The sequence below is a fragment of the Malania oleifera genome, chromosome 5, assembly GCF_029873635.1.
Source record: "Malania oleifera isolate guangnan ecotype guangnan chromosome 5, ASM2987363v1, whole genome shotgun sequence".
NCBI lineage: Eukaryota > Viridiplantae > Streptophyta > Magnoliopsida > Santalales > Ximeniaceae > Malania > Malania oleifera.
The window spans coordinates 28,330,142-28,357,455 of NC_080421.1; the positions used below are offsets into that span (position 1 = coordinate 28,330,142).

Here is a 27,314-nt window from a genome sequence, read left to right on the forward strand (position 1 = left end):
TTTACATTTAGAATATAATACTTGAATCCTAAATTTAAATTTATATTAATTTATATAAAATATAATTTTAATTTATATTAATTTTTTCTTAAATTCATATAAATATGAACTCAAACTTTAAAATTAATATTATTAATACTATCCAAACTAATTATGCTAATTAATTTTTATTATTTTTTAATGAATATAAGATAAAATCATGGTATAATTTTAATGAAAAAGACTGAGTTGGCTGCCCCTTTTTCTTCCCTCCAAACGACGGCGTTTTTCGAAGCAAACGCCCTTCACCGTGATTGGCGGCAACAGTAAACCGTTTACCGGCTGAGCCGGTCGTCCATCTCCGGCCCTAGTTAATGGGAACTCCCGAATCCTGGCCCGTGTTTGTGCCCTCCACACGTCTCAGCACTGGGATTCGCCGGCGCCGACAGGAAAAATTTTTCCAGGTAGTTTCTCGCTTACCAAACAGCCTTTCCACACATTTTTCTAAGGTTTTTCATCGATTGAAATTGAGATCCAGATCTCTATTACCCTATTTTTGAGTTTATCGCGACAATATAGTGTTTTAGATCTAAGAAATTCTCGTGCGTGCACCATTTCCTCATTTATAAAAGGGTTCTCCAGGGATTACCATGTAATGACCTCTATACAAGGGTTTCATTCTCTGTTGTAGTTTAGATTTTTCTTTTCCCCTTTTTTGGTTTTGCTTCAAAATTTTATGACCATGATTTGATCCTTTTGTTAATATTATTGTTAAAATTTTTTCGTAGAAATTCTATCGTTAGTTTTAATTTGAATTTTCAGCTGTGATTCTTCTCTTACTCTCTGAAGGTTTGGATATGGAGCATTACATTTATCTTATTCTAACTAGCTTGGTGTCAGACACCCTGTCATAGAATCTTCTTTCTGCTTCAATTAGCGGGCAATATGATTTATAATATATTAATACAGCACATATGTGCACCCATGTATGGAGATGAATATTGATGTTAGACCCATGCAAATGCATATTTCAGTGGTTTGATTTTTAAGCTTTTTGAAAAACCACCACTGTTTCGCTCTTATTATCATTGATTATTGATGTCGTGGGTGGGTTTATGGATAAGTAGGTCCGTAATTTTGCTTCTGGATGCTATCAATCTGAATGGGTTTTTCAGTTTTTGGGTTTATTGCTTAAAAGAGTCTTGAGTTCTTAATTGAACTTTTTCTTCTATCATGAGTTGATCGGCTGGCTGCTCTTTATCTCTAATGGTTTCACGAGTATAGAGTGTCATGACTTGGTTTGGTAATTTTAGGAGTGCCACCTGCAGTTTTGTGAGTAGACTGCAATTTTCATCTAGTTATGTAAAAACTAGGTTTGAGCTACAGGCTACAGATCAAGATCAATCCTATAAGCCTTCAACATTTTTAAAATTATATTAGGCTCTTTAAAATAAGCTGGATAAATTTCATTCCAAAAGGTTGCCAATTGCATCAGTGATGTGATGATCAATATGAATTAAGTTCATTTTACACTGCTATGCTTTGCACTGTGGATCTGGGAACGATTAGAATAGAAGTGCTAGTTTTATCTTCTTCATTTAGGTTTTTTTATGTATGTATTTCAGTGATTATATTTATCCATAATGTCTTGGTTGGAGAAGATTATTTTTTGGAAAATGATGGTTTGTTATCAAATAAGTTCCCTTTTTTGAATAAGGAATTAGGAGGCTGGTTGGAAATGTGAAAATATTGGGCTCATAGTGTTATTTTTGGTTTCTCATTTGCAACAAGCATCCAAACTACTTTTTTTAAGAATCTTTGTTTCTCTTTTTTGTTTCTTAAGGGAAATTCATTAATCCAATTTTTTGCTATTTATTAGATCTGGCTTCTGGATCATCTATTGATGCAGTTCTGTTAATGTATATAGTGACAAGTATTCTTTTCTTTTAGATTCTGCTATAAAACTCAACTTGCATTTCAGCTGTTCTTTTGTTTGTTTGTTTGTATTTTTATATTTTTTTTTAAATATTATAATGTCTCTAGTGCTAGGTGAATTTACAAACGAAGTAAAACAGAAGATAGTTAGAAAGCTGCCACAAAACAGGACTGTTAGAAAGACTAGATATGCTTCCCTTTTTAATTTTGTTCCCTGGTTTTTTAACCTTTTTATTGTATGGTTGACTTGTTACTTTATGAGCTTGAAAAATATACATTGAAATGCAAGGAAAAAAAGGGGGGTGGTGGGGTGCTGCTGCCATTCAAAATGAGAGTTTCACCATTTTACTGTGTGATTGCTTGTTAGTGCTGTTCTAGCATGCGTGGCAGTATCTTGGTGCAGCTGCCATGATAGTGACTATATGCTACTCAATCACCTAAACCTGATCTGTTTACTTAACAGAACAGAAAGATTTAATTTATTTAGTTTTAGTACATTTCCACAGTGCTGTGGGCCATAATTTAACCAGTCCAACCTTCCTAGTTCTTGCACGCACTGTTTATCTTCATTTCCTCTTACATTGTGCTATATTCCAATATTTTATGTCAATAAATACTTATTGATAAACACTTGTCATTAATTAAATACTCAAGTTAACAAACAATACAACCATTTGGAGTCAAAGACAATTTCTTCTAACATATGCTGTGTTTTGGTATATATTCTTAATCAAATCAAAGATTAGCTTGTCTTTCCATGCATCCTTGATCTGCATTCCTTTTTCTATCTCTTTCCTTGTAAAGCTCCAACTTGAGAAAAATGAAAACTCATTACTTAGAATTTGCAATATCTTTAGAAAATTTGAGACTCAGAGAGCATAGTTAATAATTATATAATAATATAATTTAATAAATGGAAAATCTAGTCCCTCCACATTGGTGGGGAAGCATTATTCATATATTTCTCAATAGATGGAATACACTTTTATAATGTCAGCTTTGATATTGTAAGCATGTGTAAGTTTGTGTCGTTTTTTCCTGTTTTTTAATTTATTTATCACGTAGGGATAAATATGTTCCTTTATATTTTTTTTTCCCTCATTTATTCTATCATCATCATTATAAATTTTGAAGGAACCAACTGACTAACATCTTACAAAGTGAAGTCTTCACTAATTTGAGCTAAGTAATGCAACCTCAAATCTACCTAATTAAAATGAGAATTTCTTGAATACTGCCCAGCTTATTCTAATTGGATTTTGAAGTTTGAAAACTGTCAGTATAACTCACATCACATTATTCTATTTTTATTTTCAAAAAAAATGGTCACAATGTTTTCCTATATTTTATGATTTGCTTCTAAGTCATTGTTAGTCATTTCTTTACATTGGTACAGTGGTTTAAAAAAAAGGTAAAGTCAGACCCTGAAAGTGTCCACTACATGGCCAACTCATCTCTGCTAAGTGCATTAACTTTCAGAATTAAGAAATGCATATAAAATCTTGAAATCCGTAGGCTTAAGTCACAGAAACAGGCCCTAATGTGAGGATAAGACTGCACACATCATCCACCCATAATGTGTTAGAAATTCTTTTTACAATGGAGAAATGGCAGTGTAAAGCACACGTTTGTTGTGGTCCTTGTGGACAATGGCTCCTTTGTAAAACAGTTCATGCACTTGAATTTCGTTCTTTGGCATGAACAGTAGCTGCACAGAATATGTAAGAAATAGAAAGAAAGTTGCAGTAAGTGATGTGTGGCGCACCAATTTAAGGAAAAACCCTAAAAACACACTGTTTTGTTGTCCAAAACTAATGGAGATGCTGCTTGTATCCCCTTTATAGCTTCAAGTGTTTGACATAATAAATAGATCTTCATTGAAATTTTAACAATGATGATACAGAAGTTAAAAGCTGATTGCTAACAAAATTTATTATTATTATTATTATTGAGAAAGAAGGACAATAAAACTAGTACAGTAAACTGTGGCTGTGATTGTCAAACTAAGTTAGGTCCTTCTCAACCCCCTGAAGTAGTGGAAGGTCTGGACAGGTGAGATGTCAAGGATCTAGTCAAGTACCCCAAGTTTGCTGTAAGATGATCAGATCTATTTGGTCATGCCTGCTTGTTTACAAATTTTGGTCCAGCTTTAGTTCATTCTTTATTGAGAAAGCTGTACAAGTTAATCCAATCCAATATCCTTTTAGTCCTTTCTTGTTATTTGTATTTTTCTGCAAACACAAGCTTGTCATTTGTGAGTTTGTGATGAACCCCACTAGTTGACTCAATTCTTCCTCACACCATTGCTTTCAATTATTTTTTGTAAAGTTTTTATTTTTCTTTTTTTTTAATTTTTAATGATCATGCTGTCCCAGCTGCATGATGGTCTATATCAATTGTGCACTGCCTAATTGAGCCAAATTTGGTGTTGGTCAAGCCTGGCTTGAAAAGCTATTGAGCTGGAAGCTCCAGCTTGGGTTTGTTGACTTTGTTCAGTTGGTAAACCAGCCTGCAGAGTTTTTTCATGGAGCCAAGTTTGACCTGCTGTCTTATCACCTCTCCAGCGAAGAATTTGCCCCTTATTTCTCGTTTCTTTTAATTTTCATGCAGCATAAAAAATTTCCTTTTCTGTATTTTGTTTTTATTTTTTTAGTTGTCTGCTTGACTATATCAACCATTCTATAATTCTTAGTGTAGGTGCCGGTCACATAAAAATACTGTCTTGAACATATTATCAGAGTCTTAAAACTGCTTTTATCTGTTTGTCAAATCAATTTAAAATGTATGTTGTACTGTCTTTTCTGCAGACAAACTGCTTAGAGAAAAGAAAGTGATGGATTTTCTCTTGAAGGCAATGAATGTAGATTCATCAGACTGCTCCTTTAATGAGCAGGACATTCAGATATGTCCATTCTTGAGGAACATAAATAAGCCCACAAACTTTTCATTCTCTTCAAATATCCCCATTCCTGTAAGTTGTTCACTTGTGCAGCTTGTGCCTTTTCTACTTCTTTGCCTCCGTGGTTATATTACTGTGCCCGAGGCTTTTGTGCCTATTTCCCATGTATATAAATCTGCTGGCATTTCCATTTTCCTAGGATAACCCTTAAATTTTTCTTCATCTCCAGGTGCATGGTGCTAGAGGTCCAATATTTGAGGATGGCCCAAATTTTGATATGGCATTCAAACTCTTTCATGGGAAGGATGGGGTAGTCCCTCTGTCTGGGAGGAGTTCTAAGCTTCCAAAGTGTAATCTGGAATCTGAGCCTGCACCCCAGTTTAACCCGTTAGCAGCAAAAACTGCCACCATTAGCCTGTCTGCATTTGGACCAGGAGGACCATTCAGTTTTGATTCCTTTTCAGATAAATGGAAGAAGCAGGGAAAGAAATCCGAGTCATCAAACCAGAGAAAACCCTCTTCTCAGGTAGATACAAGAGTTTTCAAGGAACATTATGATTCTGAGAAGTAAAGTGTATAGGGAAATGGGAAACATAGTCAGTCGCAGAAGTTGCCTTTGAGCATGTGCCTGCTCCCATTTAAGTGCTAGGCAATTTTTAGAGTTAACAGGTTCTACATTTGAGGACGTGATTCCCTTTTTCAAAAAATAGATGATGCTCATGATTTTCATTATTGGTATTATCACAGTGTCTATCTTATTCATTTTTTAGAAGCAAAATAAGATAGAAAGATAATTTAACAGGTAATGACTGCTTATACAACTCACTGGGCAAATTTGTGAACACATCTTCCAGTCTGAAACACTCCCCACTTTCCCATGCTAAAAAAAATAGATAAAGCAACCATTAAAATACTTAGCTAAGCTGTCTGTCTTATTTATGAGCTTTCAGGGTGGAGATTCATCAAAACACAAGGCATTGGGGAATGAGTGGCTGGCGTCAGGTAACTGCCCGATTGCCAAGTCTTACAGAGCTGTGAGCAATGTTCTCCCTCTGGTTGCATCGGCATTTCGGCCACCACCTGGTGTGAACTTTAGATGCCCACCTGCAGTGGTTGCTGCCAGGGCAGCCCTTGCCCGCACAGCCCTTTGTAAAAACCTGCGGCCTCAGCCACTTCCCGCTAAGATGCTTGCGATTGCAATCTTGGGGATGGCAGCTAACGTGCCCTTGGGCATGTGGAGAGAGCACACTTCCAAATTCTCATTATCATGGTTTGCAGCTGTGCATGCAGCCGTTCCCTTCATTGCCATGCTTAGGAAATCTGTTTTGATGCCCAAGACAGCTATGGCTCTTACAATTGCAGCCTCTGTCCTAGGGCAGACCATTGGCTCCAGGGCTGAGCGGCTCAGGCTGAAGGCAATCACCACTCAAAGGGAAAGGGAAATGAAAACAGTGCCAACCGCAACAGCTGGAAGTGTGATTGCAGGATACATTTCAGGGCAGGTTGAGGGCATTACAGGCAGTAATTGTGGCACAGAAGAAGGAATCATTTGGGACCGCCCACTACCCACCAAGGCTGCTAGCCGCACTTCTGCACCGGCTAATGTGTGCTTCTAAAATGCGTCTAAAATGCAATTTCGGTGGGTGTGTTTGGAAAATAATAGTAGAAAATATATGCAGCCAGGTTTGATGGCAAAAGGAGGTGAGAACCTCTTTGAGTAATATACTGTATGAACTGTTTATTTATGCCCTTTGTATGAACTGTTAATCAGCCTGTGCAATGACTCCGGAGGTCATGAAGGAATATATTTCCTATCTTGAGAAGTAAATGTATACTGTACTTTATATAATGGGAAATATATATATATACACACACACAGGTATCAACAGTGCTCCCCTCTCCCGCACACTTGTTGGCTGCCCATATACTACTCTAGTATTCCCCACAGACTCCTTGTCGCAACACCTCTTCTTCATTGGAGATGCCATTAGCTCCATGGCAGTGGATACCATTAGAGGCGGTGGCGGGAGGAGGGAGCAGGCAACGCCGTATGTGATGGAGGTCTAAGCGAATAATGCGGCCGATGTTCTCATTTGCTCTTGATACCTGTTTTGTGTGCTACATATATTCTATCAATAATTACTACAAGGCCCTTAAAAAATTTGTGAAAATGAGGTAAGAGTTTTTCATGAAGATTCTTTTCAGCTTCTTTGAACCTGTCTTTTGGTGAAAAGAAATTTGTGGATTGATGAGAATTTGAGTTGGGAATCCTTGATGTTGATTTTCATGATTCTCAGAATTCTATATGATAGGCACTTGGGATACCCTTGTATCCTATTATATCCATCTCATATATTTTTGATAACCCGCATCTTGATGGGAATGACAGATATTTCATGTACTTCTCACTCCATATTTGAGTTCGGAATTGAAATCTTAAATTTAAGTGTGTGCATATGAATCATGAACAAATAAATGCTAGTGGAGATCCATGCAATTCATGAATTTATTCATTGCATACTTTATATAACTTTCTTTTTTTATATTTTTTTTCAAATAAAATTTTAGGCAAAACTATTTTTGTCTCATTTATATGAAGATAAGTCTAATTAATTAATTAATTAATAATTACTAAGCTTGTATTTTTGCTACATGCTCAACAAACTTGCCATGTGTACCCATTTAATGGATGAGACTTCTAATGAAAAATAAAATCTTAAATAGGCTAATACAATGGTGGAATGATTCTTAAAAACACATTCATTTCATTCATATTCAGTTAAGCTATGCTTTGACAATGTGTTATTGTGTTGAAATCTATATAGTATCATCTTTTTTCTTTTCCACATTTCACATTTTAATACTATTGTATATTGGCTTGTTATAGGTTGGCTTATATTTCAATTTATATTAATTTTTTATGAGAACTAATATCTTTATATATTTGTTATTTCGAATGCAAAGTCATCTTTTGATAAGGAAAAAAAAAAATTATGAGGGAAAGAGCACCCAAATCTTGACATGAAAAGTAAGTAGCAAATGAACATAAAAAAGGAGGAACCTTGGCTCAACGATAGAGTCGTAGTAGTATGGGTATGAAAGCTATATATTATATAGATGCATCATGGTCCGCTCCCTCAAATCACACATACATTGTTCATTGAGCTATTCTTTTTTTTCTTTTTTCTTTTTTAAAAGCAAATGAACATAAAAAATTACAATGGACTTGGCAAACTACAATCACCTATCAGACAAATAATGATCATGTGCCTACTCTGGCACAAATTTCCCTACCATAAGATGCGCAAGTTGGACAAGATACATGATTGGCAGCACAAATCAATTCTTATATGACATCAATTAAAAATTAGCTCAAGACATGCTCTATCTTTGAATCAACTTGTCAATTGTTTTACAATCTTGAGAGGTTAGGTAGCCCCAAGAGTACCTTTTTAATGCTTAAATTAGCTCTCATTAACATAAAATATAACAAGTGTTAAAATTCCAATAAAAAAAATAGAATCCCTTAACCTAGAGCCTAGGAGGGATTTAAATAAAAAATTAAATAATAATTTCTTGATATGGGAGAGTTATATATATATCCTCAAAATATGGAATGTTTGTCCACTTCACCACCCTAAATTTGGTCCTCATCGGTTACTATGGTGGCTTTCTTATTTAAATGCTATTTTTTTTTATATCAAAACTAGTTTGCAAATTTAATGAAAATTAAAAATAATTCCTCTATGATTTGATTCAAAAAATAAGGAAGTCCCTTATGCTTTCAATATGATAATAAGGAAGTACCTTTTGGTTTTAATATGATTACCAAGTCTCTTATACTATCCAAGAAAATGTAAAATAGTGACTATTATTTTCTACAATAAGAGGTGGTGAAAAGATTAAAATATCCACAAAGCAGCTAATCAAATTATAATAGTAATTAATTATATTAAAATACATATAATTTTTTAATTAACCATGATAGGAGTTTATAAGGTGGCTTCATTATTTGTTGCTAGCATCTCATAAGGAGGAAGTAAGCCTTAAAATTTTTATGAATATTAATCAAATTAATTTAATATCATAATTTAATTAATTATTGTATAGATATTTTAATCTTTTTAGTATGATTTGTCAATAAAAAATAATTAGACTATGATTTCACATAGTTTTAGAAAGTACAAGGACTTTAATATAGCGCATCACATTTTCCAATCTAAAATTCTCTATTTGGGGGGGGGGGGGGGGGGTGGATCAACAGCAAAAAATAAAAATTAAAAAAAAAATTATAAATTCAAATCAAGAAAATGTCAATGCAAAAACAATTAATGGGAGAATGAACCCTAAGTCCGTTAATGGGAGTTCACCCTGATTGACTGGTCCATAATGAGCATCATAGAAGAGATCAAGAAACTAGCAGCGAGATTAGCTTTTCCCATGTAGCCACACTGCAGTGAGTTAACGAGGCAGCTCTGGAATTGAAGGATGGTTTGGTATACAGCTCGAGGAAATTGCAGATTCTCACTGCCAGCTTCTGTTTCTGTTCAAAATCCTCTTTAGCAACTCAAGTGCGTTTCCAATTTAAAGTCAGATAAAAGTCAGGGCCAGAAGACAAGAAGTGAAGGACAAATAAGTGAATAAAATATTCTGAATGGAAAGCCTCAGGTATGGCAATATTTAAATCAAATAAAAAAATTTAACACCAAAACCAGAGACGCATATATTACAGGAACGAGGAAGGCATTTGAGTACCATACCCAACCCCAGTTCGTTCAGGACTACACTAAACTGGAATCCATAAAACACTCGTGCACAATTGCTTGCACATCATTTAGCAAAAGTTTGGCTCCATGACACAGGCCATGTCATCTGCAAGAAACTGTTTACAACCCTCTGATACAGAAGAAACCCAACTACCCATGAAAGGCATTCTTCGCTAGCCTAACTCATCACCTGGCCCATGATATTCACAAAAACATTGTTTTTACTCAAAATCCACCTACTTGTTGCTTTGAAACGCCCCCATATCTCCCTGTGTTAGCACCACTGCTTCCATAAACTGGAGGAGCATTCATCAACCCTGGGCAGTCTCTAGCCCAATGCCCAAACTGATGGCATTTGAAGCACTCACCAGACGCACCACCTGCACCTCCACCTGCACCAGAAGACATCCTACTGCCGTAGTCCCCTGCTGTTGAATGTCCAAGACCATTCATTACACTTGGGCAGTTTGAAGAGCTATGTCCTGTGCCACCACAGCTGTTACAGCTAACATACACACCAGCAGAACTAGATGCAGGAAGTCTAGAACTACAATACTGATTTCCATGCTGACCCACTTGGTTTGCTGGTATCACCATTTCCCTACGCACACTGCTGCTGTTTCCAATGTAGTTCACAGTAGGAGATCCACTTTGTCTGATTCCAACGTTCCCAAAGCCAGCATTGCTTATGCCAGAGGCTGGAATTGCAATTCCTTCCTTTGCGGCTAAAGAACCAGAGTCCTCTCCTTTAAGCTTATCCATCAAATCCAAAAGAAATCTGGGCTCAGATATGAAATTTATTTTCTCTGCTTTAACCACTGTCGACTTCACTCGTTGTTCATCACTGAATACCTCTTCCTTCACTTTCAATTTAAATATATATTGAGAAAAACGAACCCTATTCATGATTTCTGCAATCTCATCATCTTGTTCTTCACATTTCAAATGATACAAATCTTTTGCAGATATACCCATGATCTCTTCACCACTCTCCTGAAAAGCAGTTACCCAGGTGCAGCTTGTATGATCAGTTATCTGGAACTGGAGAATGTACCTGTAATCACACTCATCGACAGACTGATCACACCTATCACACCGCCACTTCCCATCTCCATTGTTTGTAACCTTTTTGTTGCATTGGCGATCCCCTATCATAATGGGGCAGGCTGTATAGCAAAAATTTTCAGTCTTTACAAATGTAATAGTTGCACTAACTGTGATCCAATCTGGCTTCTCTGAAGTTCCTAGCTTCTCATCTTTGATTTGAGATAGGGTCTTTCGAGCATCTGTCCTGCCCGTACTCACAAATTCCCTGGAAATCGAGACAGTAGGGGTGTTACACCCTTCACTGTTAAACCATTCCCTCAGCTTATGAGCCTCTGGAAAGTCTGGTTCTATGAACAGCTGGCTCGTAGAAATAGTGCCTACAGCCTTTCCATTAAAATCATTAACTCGGCCAGACTTCACTGCCAAGACAGGAAAAACTCCAGAATCGCACATATTTTGCATTCTTTGCCCTTCTGCATCACAAAAACTTCCCCACAGAGTTAATTCAACACTTCGGCCAGACATGTCCTTCAATTGGAGGGATCTCTTCTGAGTTTCAGTACCATTTTTCCTCATTATTGTAGCTGAGGGACTGATTGAAGACACGACACCAATCACATCCACAACATTATTGTTTGCCATGCCCTCAACATCACTGATGGGGCGAAAATGAAATTGCTGCCGTGGAATTAAGCTGTCATCCTCATAGCAAGGCTGCACTGTTGAAGTTGCCTCCAAGTGTATTTCATACTCATTAGAAAGATGGTTAAAATTCTTCTGAGCAGGTTTCAGACTTCCCTTGGAAATCAAGTACACTTTACCAGCCTCGATCTGGTTGTAGAACTGGTCAGCGACAACATTGAAGCAGGTTACCCGAATTTCCCCACCATCAGAATCAAGAAGATCAAATGAAAATACTTTACCATCTCCTCGAGGATTATTGTAGTGCCTCAGCTCCCCTTTTGCAGTTACTCTTGCCTTAATTGTCCACCTGCCCTGGTAAGGATTCAAGGCAGCAATTGGAATTATCCTGGGGGGAGCTTCATTCTTAGCTACAGGTCCTCTATTTGTGTACATTGGAGGTGGCTGCTGGTATGTTGGCCGAGGCATTCGAGCATAAGTACCAACACCCTGTGAAGCTTCTGGCTTAGGGTTACGAAAACCAATATTCTGATCACCATATGACCGAGGAATCCCAGCACCTGACTCCATCTTTGGGTGCAAAGTTGATGCATGTGTTGCAACATATCGTCCTGAGTCTGAATTGCCAGCAAAAGACCCACCATAAACAGGAGAAGCTCCAATGTGGTCCATTGTAGAGTGTTGTATAGGAACACCTCCACCTACATTCATTTTATTAAATTGTGGATGACCATTTAATGATTGAGGATTCCCAGATGGCCCTGACTGATCCATGGAAGGCTGCAATGGTGCAGAAGATCTTGAAGCTGCGACAGGACCACCAGAAGTGCCACCTGGTCCATATTGTTTTGGTTCTCCAATAGTCTCACACTTTTCCAGTATAAGATCCAAATCAATTATAATGACAATCCTGCTTGGATTTAATGAATTACAAATCATCAGTAGTTGATATGTTACCAAAATATACAAAAATAAATAACACATTGTTGAAATATAACAACTCCTAAAATTGCCAGAGCTTTACTTTCCCTTGTAACAATAAAAAATGATCACTTGGCAATAAATTTATGCCCAAGGCCAGGCTAGATTGGTAAAGTTTTGAGGTGAGATATGGAAGATCCAATGTTCAAATATAACCAATCAAATTAAAAATTTATGAAATGGTTAGTCCATGCATAGTGCAGGGGTTGCCATCAACAGGTGCTTCCCCCATGCGAGAGGACCAGAAGTATGCATCACAGTGGTTATAGCAATGGCTATACACATTTTTGTAATTTTATATTGTAGAATTTAATTTTGCATTTCCAATTCTTTTAAAAAAAATTATAGGGGGTTTTCGAGTGCAAAGAGTTTAATCTAACTTGGGTATGCAATGCTAGAAAGTTATCTTGAATATGGAAATGGCAATACACATGTCAAGTAGGCATCGTGCTCTGCTCCCTGGTTTGCATTTTAATACACATCCCAATGCTTTCTAACCCTCTCTCCCAACCCCCTAACCCCCCTAACAAAAAAACCTGGGGCCTTGCCTTTTTGAAGATCACAAGCTTCAGTTTGGAGTTTGGATAAGGCAATTGTCTGGAAAGGAATGTTCACACCCATCACTGCAATTTGGAAGCAAAACACATGGAATCAAGGCTGTTGAAACACTGCAAGTTTGAGAAGGTAATCATACGCTTTTTCGGGAAGTGAATTTATACATTTCTAGCAGCAATATGAACTTAAAAAGGGGGAATAGGGCTTAAAGCCCTCTTTGTTCCAAAACCTTGTCATGCCCAAAGAGAACAAAGACCTCATAAGCCTCAGGGAGGTGAACTTATATGTTTCTAGCAGAAATATAAACTTAAAAAAGGGGACTAGGGCTAAATGCCCTCTTTGTCCCAGAACCTTGTCATGCCCAAAGAGAACAAAAAGATCTCGTAAGCCTCTCGGCCTCCATCTTCACTCTCCAATAGCCTCTGATAATGTTAATCAGGAGAGACAAGAGGTGAAGGACCCTTTCAGTTCTTTTTATTGTCTAAGAGCATTTTTATCTCCTAAATATCCATGAGCCTACAGCATTGCAAATACATGGTAAAGATTGCTAAGATTATCAGGTTTTAGATTCTTTATGCTATTTTTCAATAATAATGTTTATATAATAAATTTTATATTTCATTTTAATATAACTAATCTTATATGTTATATATACACACACGCACACACTTTATTTATATATTTTTTAACTAAAAAATAGGGCTTCTTTAGTTGTAGAAAACAATTATCATTTTCCATTTTTTTTTTTCAATAAATTACAAAAAAAAAAAAACACAAACTTATTTTTCAATTTTGCAACATTTGCATAAAAAAAATTGGAAAACAATAAAAAGTTTAGGCACGCTATTCACTAATGCAAAATAGTTCTATTTTCCATTTCCAATTTTCTAAGTTTATATAGGAAAGTTGAAAAAACATTCTTTTATTATCTTCCAGATTTTTTATTTCTCACATAATTTTTGAAAAATTTGAAGACAATGTACATTTTTGTAATTATTTGTAAATCCAAAAATGAAAAATTAAAATTATTTTTTGAAACTAAGGGGTGATTTGGAATCATTGTCAAAAATTATGAAAACGAAAACCACAAACGAAAAGGGAAAGCCAAAAACAAAAACTTAAAAAAATGAAAAAGAGCGACCTGTTGGTTAATATTTATAAAAATAAAACAAATTTAAAAAATTATTTAAACAAATGCTCATTTTTTACCTTGAATCAAATAACAATTTAAAAGATATGATTAAGATAATATAAGTACAAAATAATACAAATTAAAAATACTATAATAAAAATAAAAAATATAATAATAATTTGACTTCATTATTATATTTCAAGATTCATCTTACAAAAATAATTTGATGTGGATGACAATTGAAAAATAGTATTAAAAAAAAATATTTTGTGAATTTTTTTATTATTTGTTTTAAATTTTTCTTGTAATTTATGGATCTTCTATTTAAATTCTATTTTAAACTAATATGATCATTTTATTTTTATTTTAATTAAAAAGTATGTATAAATGAATTATTTAATTCTAAAAATTAATTCTAAATACTGAAATATTTTGGCAACAGGTTGCCAAAATAGCTGAAAACCATAAATTTTGATTTTGAGTTTTTTTTTTTTTTTGCAAACTAAAAATCAAAAATAGAAACAAAAAACTAACAAAACAAACAAATACATTTTTATAAGTTGTTTCGCGCAGAAACAGAAATAGAAAACAGCAATGATACCAAACAGACCCTAAACAAACCTTTTATCTTTTATCATTTTAAAACAAATCTTGGAAGGATAAAAAATAAGTTGCATTTCTATATTCTTTATAAAAATAAACATGGGAAATGAAAATTGTTTCCCACAACTAAATGGGCCCTTAAATTCCCAAAAAAGCTTGTGCTTTGCTTCATCAAGAGTAAAATGCCTCACCTCACACCTTCCCATTTTAAAACACTAGGACAAAGCACACAACATTTGGTCTTCCCCACAGCCAAAATAGACAAAAGCTTCACATTCACCAAGATCAAATAGAAGTAGCACAAGCAAGAAACTATTAAGTCTTGCAAGGGTAAACAAGACGGACTAGCCTTACTGACATATACAAAGCAAATATCCTCAAAATATTTATATAAATATGATCAATGCGGCAACTATAACCCACCAACAACTTGGGTGAAAACTTAGCAAATAAGACTAGAACTAAAGAACGAGAAAAATGTTCTCAAGAAAATAAAACAAATAAATAATTTATATACTTGCAATGAAGTGCATGGCAATCCAACAATCAAAGAACATCGAAGGATTTGTGTTTTTCCAAGCCCATCACTAAATGTGCCTATCAAAATACCAAATATCAAGTTAAAAAGAAATTTAACCATCCTACAATGTATGATAAGGCACACCACAAGAAATGGCGCAAAACAACACAATGCGAAAAAACATCCAAAAGTTGAGGACATTAAACTGCAGGGACATATAAATTGAAAAAATTAGGGTTTGAGTGCACGATGCTTGCACATGCAACACCCATCAAACAATCTTAAGTAGGATGGGTCAAAAATACATGCACAATGGACTAAGAATTTTAAGTGGTCAAGAATTTCATCTGTTCTATACTATTTATTTTAAATTTGAAATCATTTAACTCTAAGATGAGCCTTTATTGAAATCTTTATGAAAAGTATTATAGAAGAGAACAAAAGCGCTTCCCTTTCTATAATTGTAAGGAAGATATATATCTAACTATAACTACAAACAAATATAACAAATCATAGAATTTTGAGAAACAATAAATATCAATCAAGTTGAGTCATATTCAAGTCCAAAATTTGTTTTTGGACAAACTTCATCTTCCTAAACAAAGCTTCATTGAAGCATTTGAAGAAATTTGATTTCCCTCTTTTTGTTTTTATGTCACATTAAAAAAAATTAAGATAAACTTCTTAACTTTCTAAAGGAGACCCTTGACAATTTGGGAAACAAAATTAATTAAACAAATAAACTAGTTGCATGAAGCTGTGTTGCAATTTTGTTAAAGCCATGTTGAAGCTGCATCACTTCCCAATCGAAGTTCATTATATATATATTGACACATAAGAAATGTAAAGTGCACGCCCATCTCTATCAAATGCTGAACACCCCGACACTCCACATAAGTGGCTAGTTGGCTCTTTATACAACCCAAGATTTCCAAGAACAGCACAAACTTCTGAGCTTACATTCAATCAAAATCTATACACCACAAAGGATAATTGGGATTCTATATGCGAACTTCTATCTCTGCTAGACTTAAGGTAACCCAACAACAAACACTACAATGAAAACTGCCAGCCCTTACCTTAAAAAAAATTGACTAGAAATTTATTAATAAGATCCTCAATTCTAATTAAACTAGTTCCTATACACCCCATGTGAATCACAATCATCCAAATTGAAGCTATATCCAAAATAATTCAGACTTGGGAAACTTAAGGAGATCGTCTAAGAATTAAAATTGCACATAACTCCCTAATTTTTCAAATTGACAATTTGACCCAAGAAGTTTCATATTCAATTGCGAAGCCACCTTTGGCACCTAAACATAAAACAAGATCAAATTGTAAACAAACGTGAAGCCCTATGCAATTGCACTAAAATTTCAAGAATCCCTTGACCTAATACTTCGAAATTGCTCTCCAAATGACTTAAAATGATTCATCCAAATACCAGCTTTCCATTCTACGTCAATTCCCTGAAAAAACTCTCAACTCTATCAAGATGGAGGAAGCACCAAGGATCCATCACCATGAATAGAATCATCTTGCTTCAAATTGGTGAGTTAGAGAACTTGAGAGGCATCAACTTATAAAGTTATACTTGTTCTTGTCCATGGAAAGGGAATCAGAATTTTCATAGGCATCATGTTAAACCCTCCAATCAACTAACCATGAACAGCCAAGGATGTTATGACAAATCTTAAGGATATGACACTATATTGTCTCCACAATTGAACCAATCTAGAAGGTAAGGAAGCAAAACTCATGGCCTTCAAGTTGGTATTGTTCACCCAAGCAATTTTGTAGGTATCAAGCCGAGGCTTAGCTTCCAAATTTAGTTTCTTCACAATTTCTACAGAAAGTACATTTATACAACTGCTAAGATCAAGAAAGTACAAATCTGGTTATGACAGATTCTAGAGTCAAAACGATGCTAGTTCATCTCCAATTTTCTTTTTATTCAACCTTGTGGGGAGAGGGTATAGGTCAGAATACAATACAGTTTTTCTCGTTGCTATTTCAGCTTCAGTTACATGGATGCTGGTAATTGGAAGAGTTGCATAGGAACACACTGCTTGTAATTGGATGGTACAAATTGCTCCTGCGTGTTTCACTTCGTCTCATCCCGTGTAATCTCACCAAATCTCCTTCTTTTGTAGTCCACCAAATTCATACAGTTCCCTTCAATTTTGATTCAGCCAAAAACAACTTTTGACCCTCACTCAAGTCATGCAATCGAAAATAGTACTACAAAGAATACACCCAATCATCAAAGTCATCAAGCGAACCATCATAATTAAAATTTGAGTCCTAGATATTAATTCCTTGGTTGAAATGGTCATTTTAGCCTCAAGAAACTCAAAGGATATATAAAACATACATATCAGAACTATAAATCACCAACCACAATTTCCAAACAATTTTCAATTTGCTCATGCAAAACTACAAAGCTAACTTTCAATTTCTCGAGAACTATATTCAATTTACCTATAATCTTGAGTATTAAGCAGAAATTAAGCAAATTCGCATAGAAAACTCACAAAATGGAACAATGGAATCTAAAACTCCAATGTGTCAATGAAACATTGATAGTCCAACTAGCATTTCATATCAAAATATCCCATTTGCTTGCAAAATATCATGTCCAAAATCAAAATGTCATGGTGCATATCTCAAGAGAAAACCCAAAATCTCATGGCTGGAACCAGTTTATAGCTGGTCTAGAAATTGCAAGAGATTCTGGCAGTCTTTCACACACATGTGGCATGCACACGGGGAGCAAATGAGGGGCTTTCACTGATAATATTTCAACTGCTAGAAGATTTGTTGGTAGTGTGGTATGTCAAAACAACTCTGTAAGGTGGGAAATCGAAGGGATTGGCAGCTAGAAATTTTTAGACAGTCCATTTGGAAATTTCTATTATCGATGGCGATAAGAGTGTTGGAAGATGATGTCTAATTGTCCGGTAAGTGGTGCTCAAAATCAAGGGGCACAATTGTCATTTTTTTTGGAAATTTTACAGTTATGAAAAGTGCTTCAAGCCTCCAAATTTACTTGACTGTTGTGTAAATTGTTGGGATTCTCTGTTTTTGGAAGAATGTTGCCCATTTTGGAAGAAAATTTGAAGTGGCTCTGGTTTGTGACAACAGTATGGTGTTGTGGTTTAAAAAATAAAAAATTGAATGACTCTTCATAACAGAGGAAGATTGCGGATGAACTGGAATTTGCTCTACTACCAAATGGTGTAGACAGCATCAAAGGATTACAGCAAGGAGAAAATTTGGAAGAAATATAGGAAAGGTGAGGGAAGAAGAATAATAAAGGAAGAAAGAGACGGGGGGCAGAAAACAACGCGTGTTCACTTCAATCCAAATTCAACAATAACAAATTCTTACATGGTTTTCAGTTTTCACCTCCAAATATTAGAAGCCTAATTCCACATGTACACCTAAAGACACATGAAATTGCAAACAAACTCCTAAAATGCACAAAAACCGACTACAAGCAAATGAAACACATAATAAATTGCTAATTAACCAATCGCATTTAAGTTTTAGGACCAAACAATCCCTTGGCCCTATTATCTGAAATTAATCTCCAAATTGGCTCAAAATAATCCACTTGCCGTCCTAGATTGAACTCCCCCCACCCTCCAGGAAGCATGAGGTGGGGGTGGGGGAATGTGTTGCACACCATGGTCATTAGAACAGAAATCAATAAAATCCTAAGCATTTCTCCTTCTGCCAAAGCCTTGAAAGCTAATAAGAAATAGTTCTTCCAAAGTGCTCAGGCTCACCCAATATTCATCCTCAACAATGTCAAAATATAATTACAATATCTCCAAGTAAAAGAACAAGTGGGCATTTGTCTCACTACTTTGCATGCACAAGCACAAAGATGAGATGGCGAAGCTTTATAAGGCCTCCCTTACAAACAATCATTAGTGTTTACCTTATTCAAGATCATGCACCAAACCAAAGCCTTGACCTAAACCTTTACCTTGTAAATAAAATATGAAAAGAGGAAAGAACACTCGATTGGGGACTCCAGGAGGTAAAAAATATACAACTATCAAGAAAACCAAATTACCTTATCCTAACAGAGATGAAAGAAGGAAGTTAAAAGAATATAGGATTGAACTTAACAAACTAAACTCACCCACTTCCAATCATTCATATTACAAGAAAAAAAAAGACCCCAAGAAAGATTAGAGTAATCTTGTTTTTGATTGGAGAAATTTAAAATAGGAGCATCATGAATATTGGAAAGATTGTATAAACAAGGAAAGGCATCATAAAAGGTCAATTCCCTATTTGCGCATCCTCCATGACAAACTCTAGACCCATTCCCCACCCTATCAAATCAAATAAAGTAGGATACATTTGAGAGAAATTTTCAAGGACTAGCATGAGATATATACCACCCCCCCCCCCCCCCCCAACCTAATCATCCAAACATTCCTATGTAGCCATTCTTACTCTTAATTACCTTATGCAAAAGGGATTCAAATTCTAAAGGAAAACACCACATGCAAATGTTTCTAAATACTAAATTCCCTATTCTCAAAACTCCTTTAGATTTAGGGGTCCTCACCATGTTCCAACTCACTAATTGATCACAAAATGTTATCCTACTCTATTGTTGCCCTTTTTCAAATAGGGTAAAAGACACTGACCTCCTTTAAGGTTTCCAAAATCCCAAGTAACTCTCCTAGGATTTCAAAAATCCCACTAACCTACCCCGAGGTTTGCCAAAAAGACCTTGAATTCCCTTATATTTGCAAACAAAATAAGCTACTTGAAGGGTATAAATGTCCCAAAAAGCCAAATGTCAAATAAGGCATGTGGGATGTTTGAAACCTTAGGGGATGTATGTGAGATTTTCAAACATCGAGGAAAGTCCATATCTTTTTGTCAAAACTTAAGGGAGGTCAGTGTCATTTGCCCTAAAATTAATTAATTGAACTATCACCAGGAAATGGTATCCTTGTTCTTTGAAAAAAAATTGTGAAGGGACCTTTTAACCTTTTTACATTGTTTCAATCCATTTGTCTCAGCTTAGAGATAGGTGGTCCTTGTTTACCGTTTTCATCTCCACTTCTTTCCTCTCCTCTCTGTATGATGTCAACTCATTTTTCCCTCCACACTTCTCCCCAACCACAAAGACCTCTTAAAAGTAACTTTTTAAAAGTAAGTTTTCTTACTTTCCAAAGAAAATTTGCACTGATCTTAAAAGTAACATTTTAAAAGTAAGTTTTCTTACTTCCAAAAGAAAAATTTGCTATGGCTCTGGTCTCCAAAGCAAAAGGAGTACCTTGAACAATATAACAAAACAGTGCCTTAATTTTTGTTCAAAATTAATTGCTGCTTCATTTTGAAAGTTAGTTCTTATCACTGTTGCCCGTAATTGGAGAAGTTTATTTGTCTCTTGAAACATACAAGTACCAACGTAGGCTTTAAACTCAACATATTGTTTGCATGTAGTGTCATCAGTAAAATCGTGATCTTGGAACAGTTAAAGGCGACGCGTGTGAGTGATAAATCAAAAGCAACTTTTAAAAAATTCATAGCCGCCTACAAATTAATGGTTGCTCTCATGCTTTTTAAAGTTGATTTTTAAAGTTAAAATAACTTTCAAACTTCCATTTCCAAAATATAAGCAGCCGTCGATTCTAAGAGTCCTCCAAATCTTCCTGACAAGATCAACCGACCAACTCGGAGGAACACACGCACACACAACTCACCTCCGGCTTTGTATGACATTGCAGACGAACTGTGTCAACTGAACAACAGAACCCTTCTGCAACTTTCCTGCCTTCACCAACTCGTTCTTCTCCGTGGTAAGCATTCCCTGCATCAGATGATTCCCGTCGGAGAGTAACAACCTGTATCGCTCTTTGGTGCTTGGCTGCTGCGTGTTCACCAGCCTGATGTCCGCCACCTGCAGCACCGGCTTCACATCCGTCGCCTGCGCATCCTGATTAGCCAGTATCTCAATCCCTCCCTCCGTCAGATTTACCGCCATTTCCACACAAACTTGCCGAGAAAACCAAATGTCAGATAGAAACTGGGAGAAACTGAATGAAAACTCGAACGAGGTTAAGAAAAAAAAGGGAAGATCGAAGACGATTCGAGAAAGAGGAGGAGAGAGGGAAGTCGTGTGTCACTGCGAATCCCTGTCAATTCAAATATAAAACCCTAGCAAAAGATATGGAAGCGCCATGAATTTAGAGGGAAACCGCGAAATCTAGGTTTTGGAACTTCTAGTTTCCCCAGAAGGGTATATTCATTTTTTTAAATTACGCGATTGCCCCTGGCTCTTCAGCAGAGTGCTTCCAGCGCACGCTGGGGAGGAGTGAGAGCGACGTGACCAGGAGATCTAACGGTTGTCGACTTGTCGCCTCAGCTTCTGGTTGGGTCCTGGGCCCGTTTTCCGTTTGGGCTTTGGGCCTGCGTGAGGGCCCAACAACTTGGTTTTTGATGGGCGGAGAGAGGTGGAAGACCCACGGTGCCTCATGCAGGATTCTTGCTATAAGTGGAAAACGAGTGAAAGCACGTGCTTTGAGCTTGAGTAACATTTTTTATATGTAAAAATATTTAATTTAAAATATTATATATATTTTTTATGCCATTATCGAACATAAGTTAATTAAAAAATATGAAATAATCAAAAATCCTCTTTAATCATTAAGTCATTTTTTCATGATAAATAAACTTTAAATTTCTAATATAATTACAAAATTATGATATAATAATCAAGGTTTATGTTTCAATTCTAAAATTCTATACACATCATATGCAAATATATATATTTATATATATAGAAAAATATGTCAATGTTAGTATTTTTTTTTTTAAACGACGATGCCCGAAACCCTTTAAACACTCAACTAATCCATCGGGATAATAAGTCCACCCCTCTACCCTTTTTTACTTAAATATCAAAGTATTATCTCAAATGAAGAGTTGTAACTTTCAATGCTCGAACTCTGGTCATTTAATCTGGAAAGCCTTGAGTTTAGATAACAAAAAAGTCTTAATGGCTTCACATAATATCAAAAGAGATTAAATTAGTAAAAAATAAATATTAAAAAAAAACATCAGTGTTGAATTTATCCATAGGCATGCACACGAACAATAAATCTAATACAATGTCTTTTTAAGCATTTTTTTTAAATGACACTAGTATAGAGCACGTGCAATGCATGTATTATACTCTGTTGTCATATAGTATGATAAAGAATGCTAAATATTTTGTATGTTTTAGTATATAAAAGTTTATTTTTAGTAAAACATTTAAACAGTATATATATTATAAATCATAATTAAGCATCGAGTATTAGTAAATACATATCTAATTCAACAAGGAAGGAAGCACCGGCCACTTACCTTGGGTTTGGTAGCTTATCCAATTATTAGGGTTTGGAAACTTGGAGTAGGATCGTAGATTTAGTTTGAGTTGATGTAAATTTGGATAAAAAACATAGTAAGCATGAAATTTTTTGAGTTGGTTTAAATTTATGTTAGATATTTTACCTTGAGCATAAATCATTTTATAAATATTCAAACTCAACTCAAATCACTAGCTTTGATACTATTTATTTGAACTGTCATGCATGCATCAATTTCACAACCAAAGTACATGGTTAGTAGTTTCAATCTTGAATAAACCAAAACTTTGGGAAAATGTATAAAAACATATTCTAACACTTGATTATGGAGTTTTTGTTCAAATCATTGGTCGCTTATGTATAAAAACATATTTTAACACTTGATTATGGAGTTTTTGTTCAAAAATTGGTTGCTTATAACACATTGAAAGTATCCATCTATGTATAATATTACTCAATAAAAAAGAAAAATGAAGTAAAAACACAACATGCATTCAAATTGAAACAAAGGTCCCTTATATAACAAATGGCGAGGACTTCAACTCCCTTGTGAAAATTTATAAAAAGTTGTAAGAAGAGGTGGTGTTTGTTGTATTTGTGTGACTCTTATATTTAGTGGAGTTTATAAGCAAAGGAAAAAAAACATATGAACGAAGTTTTTGTGTTGTGCAGTAGGGCACTTGTCGACGAATGGGTCCCATTCATTGATGAGTGGAGATACCGAGAATCAGAAAAGTTCAAACATCTAAGATACTGAGAGCAGAAATATTCAGAAATTCAGCACTCGTCAATGTTTTCTATTCGTCGACGAGTGCTCTTCGGCTACGAGAAAGAATTCAAATTTTGAATGTGAACGTTGGGACGGTTGGGTATTTGGAAGGAAGCCTCTGGCGGATTATTAATCATTCTGGACATATTGTGAAATAGAAGATCATTGTAAACCATTTTGTATTGTATACTTTCATTTTACATAGTGAAACTTTTGTCGGATTGCTTCCGTGGATGTAGGCATTGCCGAACCACGTATATTCTCCTGTTGATTCTTGTTTCTTTCAGATATATTGTGTGTGTGAATTATATTTTGGTATTTCATTGTTTGTTGCGTTCATAAATTTTGCTATGCAATCTCATACTCTTTTCATAGCAGTGTCCAATGTCTCCTTGTCGATTATATTATACTTTTACAACAAAATGAATTTGGTGAATTCTACGCAAAGGAGTTGGTATTGTAATTGCAATGTTCATGACTACATTTTATAGAATCAAGCAGTACCTACGATAAGAGGATATATGGGCGGTGATGTTTCATTCTTCATACTTTGAATGTAACAATGTAAATTTCAATAGCATATCCCTTATTTTAGGGACAATTTACATTTTAATAAATTTGAAATTTTCAAACTCATATTGATATCATCAAAATCAATTGTTGTCTCATAATTGTAATGCTCAAATACTTTTCCACAAATAATTTGCAAGAAATAATTATTACATTTATAAAATTTATTTTGATATCAACAAATTAAGGTGCAAAAATATTAAAAAAAAATTGGTACATTCAAAACATAATAAATAGTAGACAAACAAACAAATATAGTGGAAAAGTTTTACACAAATCCAAATATATAACTCAAGTTCAAAGTTGCCAAACACAAGTTTAAAGGAAAAAAATCAACTTATGAATTTTAATAACTATTGTACGCTTCTATCAAAACCCTGCACACAACTTCTTTAAGTATCCTACCGTAGTTTTTCTTTAGATCAATAACATGGGCAAATATACAACTTCAATGGTTGATTATTTGGTACAACTTCTAAAAATAAATTTCAATGAACCATCTTTGAAAAATAAGAAGATAAATATATGAAAATCTTTGTTCATTTCAATTTTTGGTAGATCTTATTTTTAAAATTGAAAACTTGGAGACAATTTCACAATATGCTTCATAATTTTTTTTTTTTCCTGTGAATCACTTTTATCCCCCACCCCTAAATGAGTTTTTTCTTTCTTCTTTTCTTAAATCTTAAAGTAGGCATGTAACCACACTTCATTAGTAATATATATTTTGAGTATATAAATTGCAATGCAAATAACATATTAACAAACTAATTGCCTAAATTATGTGTGACCAAAGGAATTTACAAACTTCAACATATTAGCTTTAAATGTGGGTAAATATTTCATAGACGCAAAGGAGCATAAGTTTGAATTCAGACAAACCTCATGGCCATGAAGGATATCGACATATCATGAATGTTGTTTAAAACAAAAACTAAATAGCTTATAGATTTGATGATCTCAGGGATAGAAAATGCATTTTTTGAAATCATCATATTTATCCTTGTAAGTTGAATCGTAACCCATAAAACTAGGTTTTTGTGTTTCTTTTTGTTTTGGATTTTGGTTGTCGTTTAGTCCACAAAAATTTGAATTCTTTAATAATAACAAAAATGTAAAAGATAAGGTCACAACAAACCTCCTTAAAATAGTGGACCTTAGTTTCCTGAAGTTAGGCATCACAACCTATATCTCTAGCACCCATAATTTTCAAACTCAAATAGGACCGATCGGTTCAGCCATGTTCAGCCGAAACTCGTCACTAGTCTAGTTAGCTCCCTAAAACTGGATCATTTTTTACTCGGCCGAATCAAACGAAACCAGTCTCAACTAAAGTTATAAGCTTATAAAGAGGAAAAGTAATGCATTGGAATGTAAACCTTCAAGTTGAACCTAGCATTGCATATGTCAAAGCAAGTACTAAAAAAACAAAAGTTTCTAGTGGGTCAACCAACACCAACTTTAGTCTGTATTTACATTAATTTGAAATAACTTTTATATATAACATCAACAGCCCCCACAAAACCACTACAATTTTCAAATATTGTTGTTTTTTTTACTAAAAAACCACTAGTAAAGGTTTATTGCTTGCAGGTAAACTCTGCAGCTAAATCCATCCAATTGCGGTTCGACTGATCGTTGAAGCAGACCTCTTTAGCAGCAGTTTTATCAACTGCTGCTGAAGCCCTCAAAAACTACTAGTAAAGAAACAAGCACAGATCATGTCAATCTGTTCTAGCAACAGTTAAAAATGCTAGCAAAAGGAAATGCAACCATTGGTAAAAATAGAAGACACAATACTTCTAGTTGCAGTTTGAGAATGTAAACTTGCTTTAGATGTACTCCTTGCCCTAAACCCATATGTAAAATCCATAACAAGTTTTAATTACATTAACAAAGAGATACTATTTATATCTGTGTCCTTGAAAAAAAATAATAATAAATGAGACAAAATTCCTTAAAATTGCTCATCCACAATAAAAAACAATGCTTCAAACTTCACAGGCATGACTGTTCATCTCTGATGAAAATATCCTTAAGCAAATGCATTTGAGTAGGGTGTCATCTTGGGAATCAAGTATTCAATCACACCTGAAATGCACAAGAAAGCAATATTGAAGAATTTTCATTATTTTCATTGTTTTTGCTGGTGCTCTAATATTAATGGATAAATACAAAAACTACTTGTACTGCATTACATAATATATAGCACCTATTAGACACACATTTAAAAAATGTTAACAAAGATCAAGAAGACAGACAATAAAAAGCAATATTGAAGAATTTTCATTAGTTTCATTGTTTTTGCAGGTGCTCTAATATTATTGGACAAATTCAAAAACTACTTGTATTACACTACATAATATATAGCACTCACTAGACGCATATTTAAAAAATGTTAACAAAGATCAAGAAGACAATAACTAAATTCATTGAAAACATCAAGCATCAAATATCATTTCAACACTCAAATTGAATTCACACGCCCATTTGTGAAACTTTTAACCCAACCCAAACCATTGCAGTTATAATTTTAGGAAAGCTTGCAAACTTACCCAAATAACAACTGCATAAACAATGGCAGCAACAAAAGCATTAAGTCATAAACTCATAGTTATTAGTAGTAGCTTAGTTTGGTTAATCCCAAATACAATCATTAACTCATCATAATCCAAAATGGCACAAGCAGCAATTCATCATATACTGAAGGAGTGGAAATTTTTCACAAACTCGTCCAAACACTAGTTGCAACAACAATGGTAGTAGCAACATTGGCAACAACAAAAGCATCAAGTCGCAAACATATTTATTAGTTGTTGTTCGTGGATGCGCAGCGGAAGCCCTTTCACACACTCACGAATTAATCAACAAACAATTAATGCAATCTTTTAATGATGAACAATACTAAAGAAGCAATCACTCAGCAATGAGGAAAACGAAAACAACGATCAAAGGCACAAAATTTACGTGGTTCAGAATTGTGCCTACATCCACGAGAGCAGTAACTCTTATTATCACTATGAACAATGTCAAGCTTACAATAGGGTTACAAATCATTTATTGTATACGAACCCTATCTAAACCATCCTTATAGCAATCCTCGGGAAAAAAAAAATCCTCCAATCCACCCAATCTACTGGCCTCCTAATTTGAATTATGTGACGTGCGTCGACTAAACCATCGACAGTGTACACTCTTCCTGCAACCTTCTCTCTTGCTCTTGCTCCTCGCTTCATGTAGCTTTCCTGGTGCATGTGGTCCAATCAAAATATAAGTAATATCCCCAAAAATCTCCACCTTGGCGAATATTCACCACTTAGGAAATCTGAAAGCATGATCATTGCTCCACCCGAGATAGTATATTGGGACCTTTTCCCATCTAGCACCTGGAGATGTTGATCAAGTCCAAGCAATGCTTGAACTTGTCCATTGTGACTAGATTCGTCAGCATATCAGTTGCATTGTCAAATGTATGAATCTTCTCAAGTAGAAGTTAACCTGAAACAATCAATTTCCTGACCTTGTGAT

General features: G+C 34.9%; 2 protein-coding genes across 2 annotated transcripts; one reads left to right on the top strand and one right to left on the bottom strand.

The window, feature by feature from the left end:
* Positions 1-237: 237 nt before the first annotated feature.
* LOC131154861 (uncharacterized) lies at positions 238-6,641 on the top strand. The gene is made up of 4 exons (XM_058107655.1): positions 238-443; positions 4,722-4,885; positions 5,043-5,339; positions 5,764-6,641. The coding sequence occupies exons 2-4, from the start codon at positions 4,748-4,750 to the stop codon at positions 6,427-6,429; spliced, it is 1,101 nt and encodes a 366-aa protein (XP_057963638.1). The 5' UTR covers positions 238-443; positions 4,722-4,747; the 3' UTR covers positions 6,430-6,641.
* Positions 6,642-9,435: 2,794 nt separating this feature from the next.
* On the bottom strand, positions 9,436-21,406 carry LOC131154862 (replication protein A 70 kDa DNA-binding subunit A-like). Its single transcript, XM_058107656.1, has 2 exons — positions 20,801-21,406; positions 9,436-12,178 (listed from the first exon to the last, which is right to left on the bottom strand). The coding sequence occupies exons 1-2, from the start codon at positions 21,079-21,081 to the stop codon at positions 9,805-9,807; spliced, it is 2,655 nt and encodes an 884-aa protein (XP_057963639.1). The 5' UTR covers positions 21,082-21,406; the 3' UTR covers positions 9,436-9,804.
* Between the last annotated feature and the right edge of the window lie 5,908 nt (positions 21,407-27,314).

What these genes read in the sequence shown, in the direction of transcription:
- LOC131154861 (XM_058107655.1), top strand. Translation starts at nt 4,748, where the DNA reads ATGGATTTTCTCTTGAAGGCAATGAATGTAGATTCATCAGACTGCTCC. An exon ending in CTTCAAATATCCCCATTCCT is followed by an intron (nt 4,886 to 5,042) that starts GTAAGTTGTTCA and finishes CTTCATCTCCAG; the next exon opens with GTGCATGGTGCTAGAGGTCC. An exon ending in AGAGAAAACCCTCTTCTCAG is followed by an intron (nt 5,340 to 5,763) that starts GTAGATACAAGA and finishes ATGAGCTTTCAG; the next exon opens with GGTGGAGATTCATCAAAACA.
- LOC131154862 (XM_058107656.1), bottom strand. Translation starts at nt 21,081, where the DNA reads ATGGCGGTAAATCTGACGGAGGGAGGGATTGAGATACTGGCTAATCAG. An exon ending in AATGTCATACAAAGCCGGAG is followed by an intron (nt 12,179 to 20,800) that starts GTGAGTTGTGTG and finishes AAATCCAAGCAG; the next exon opens with GATTGTCATTATAATTGATT.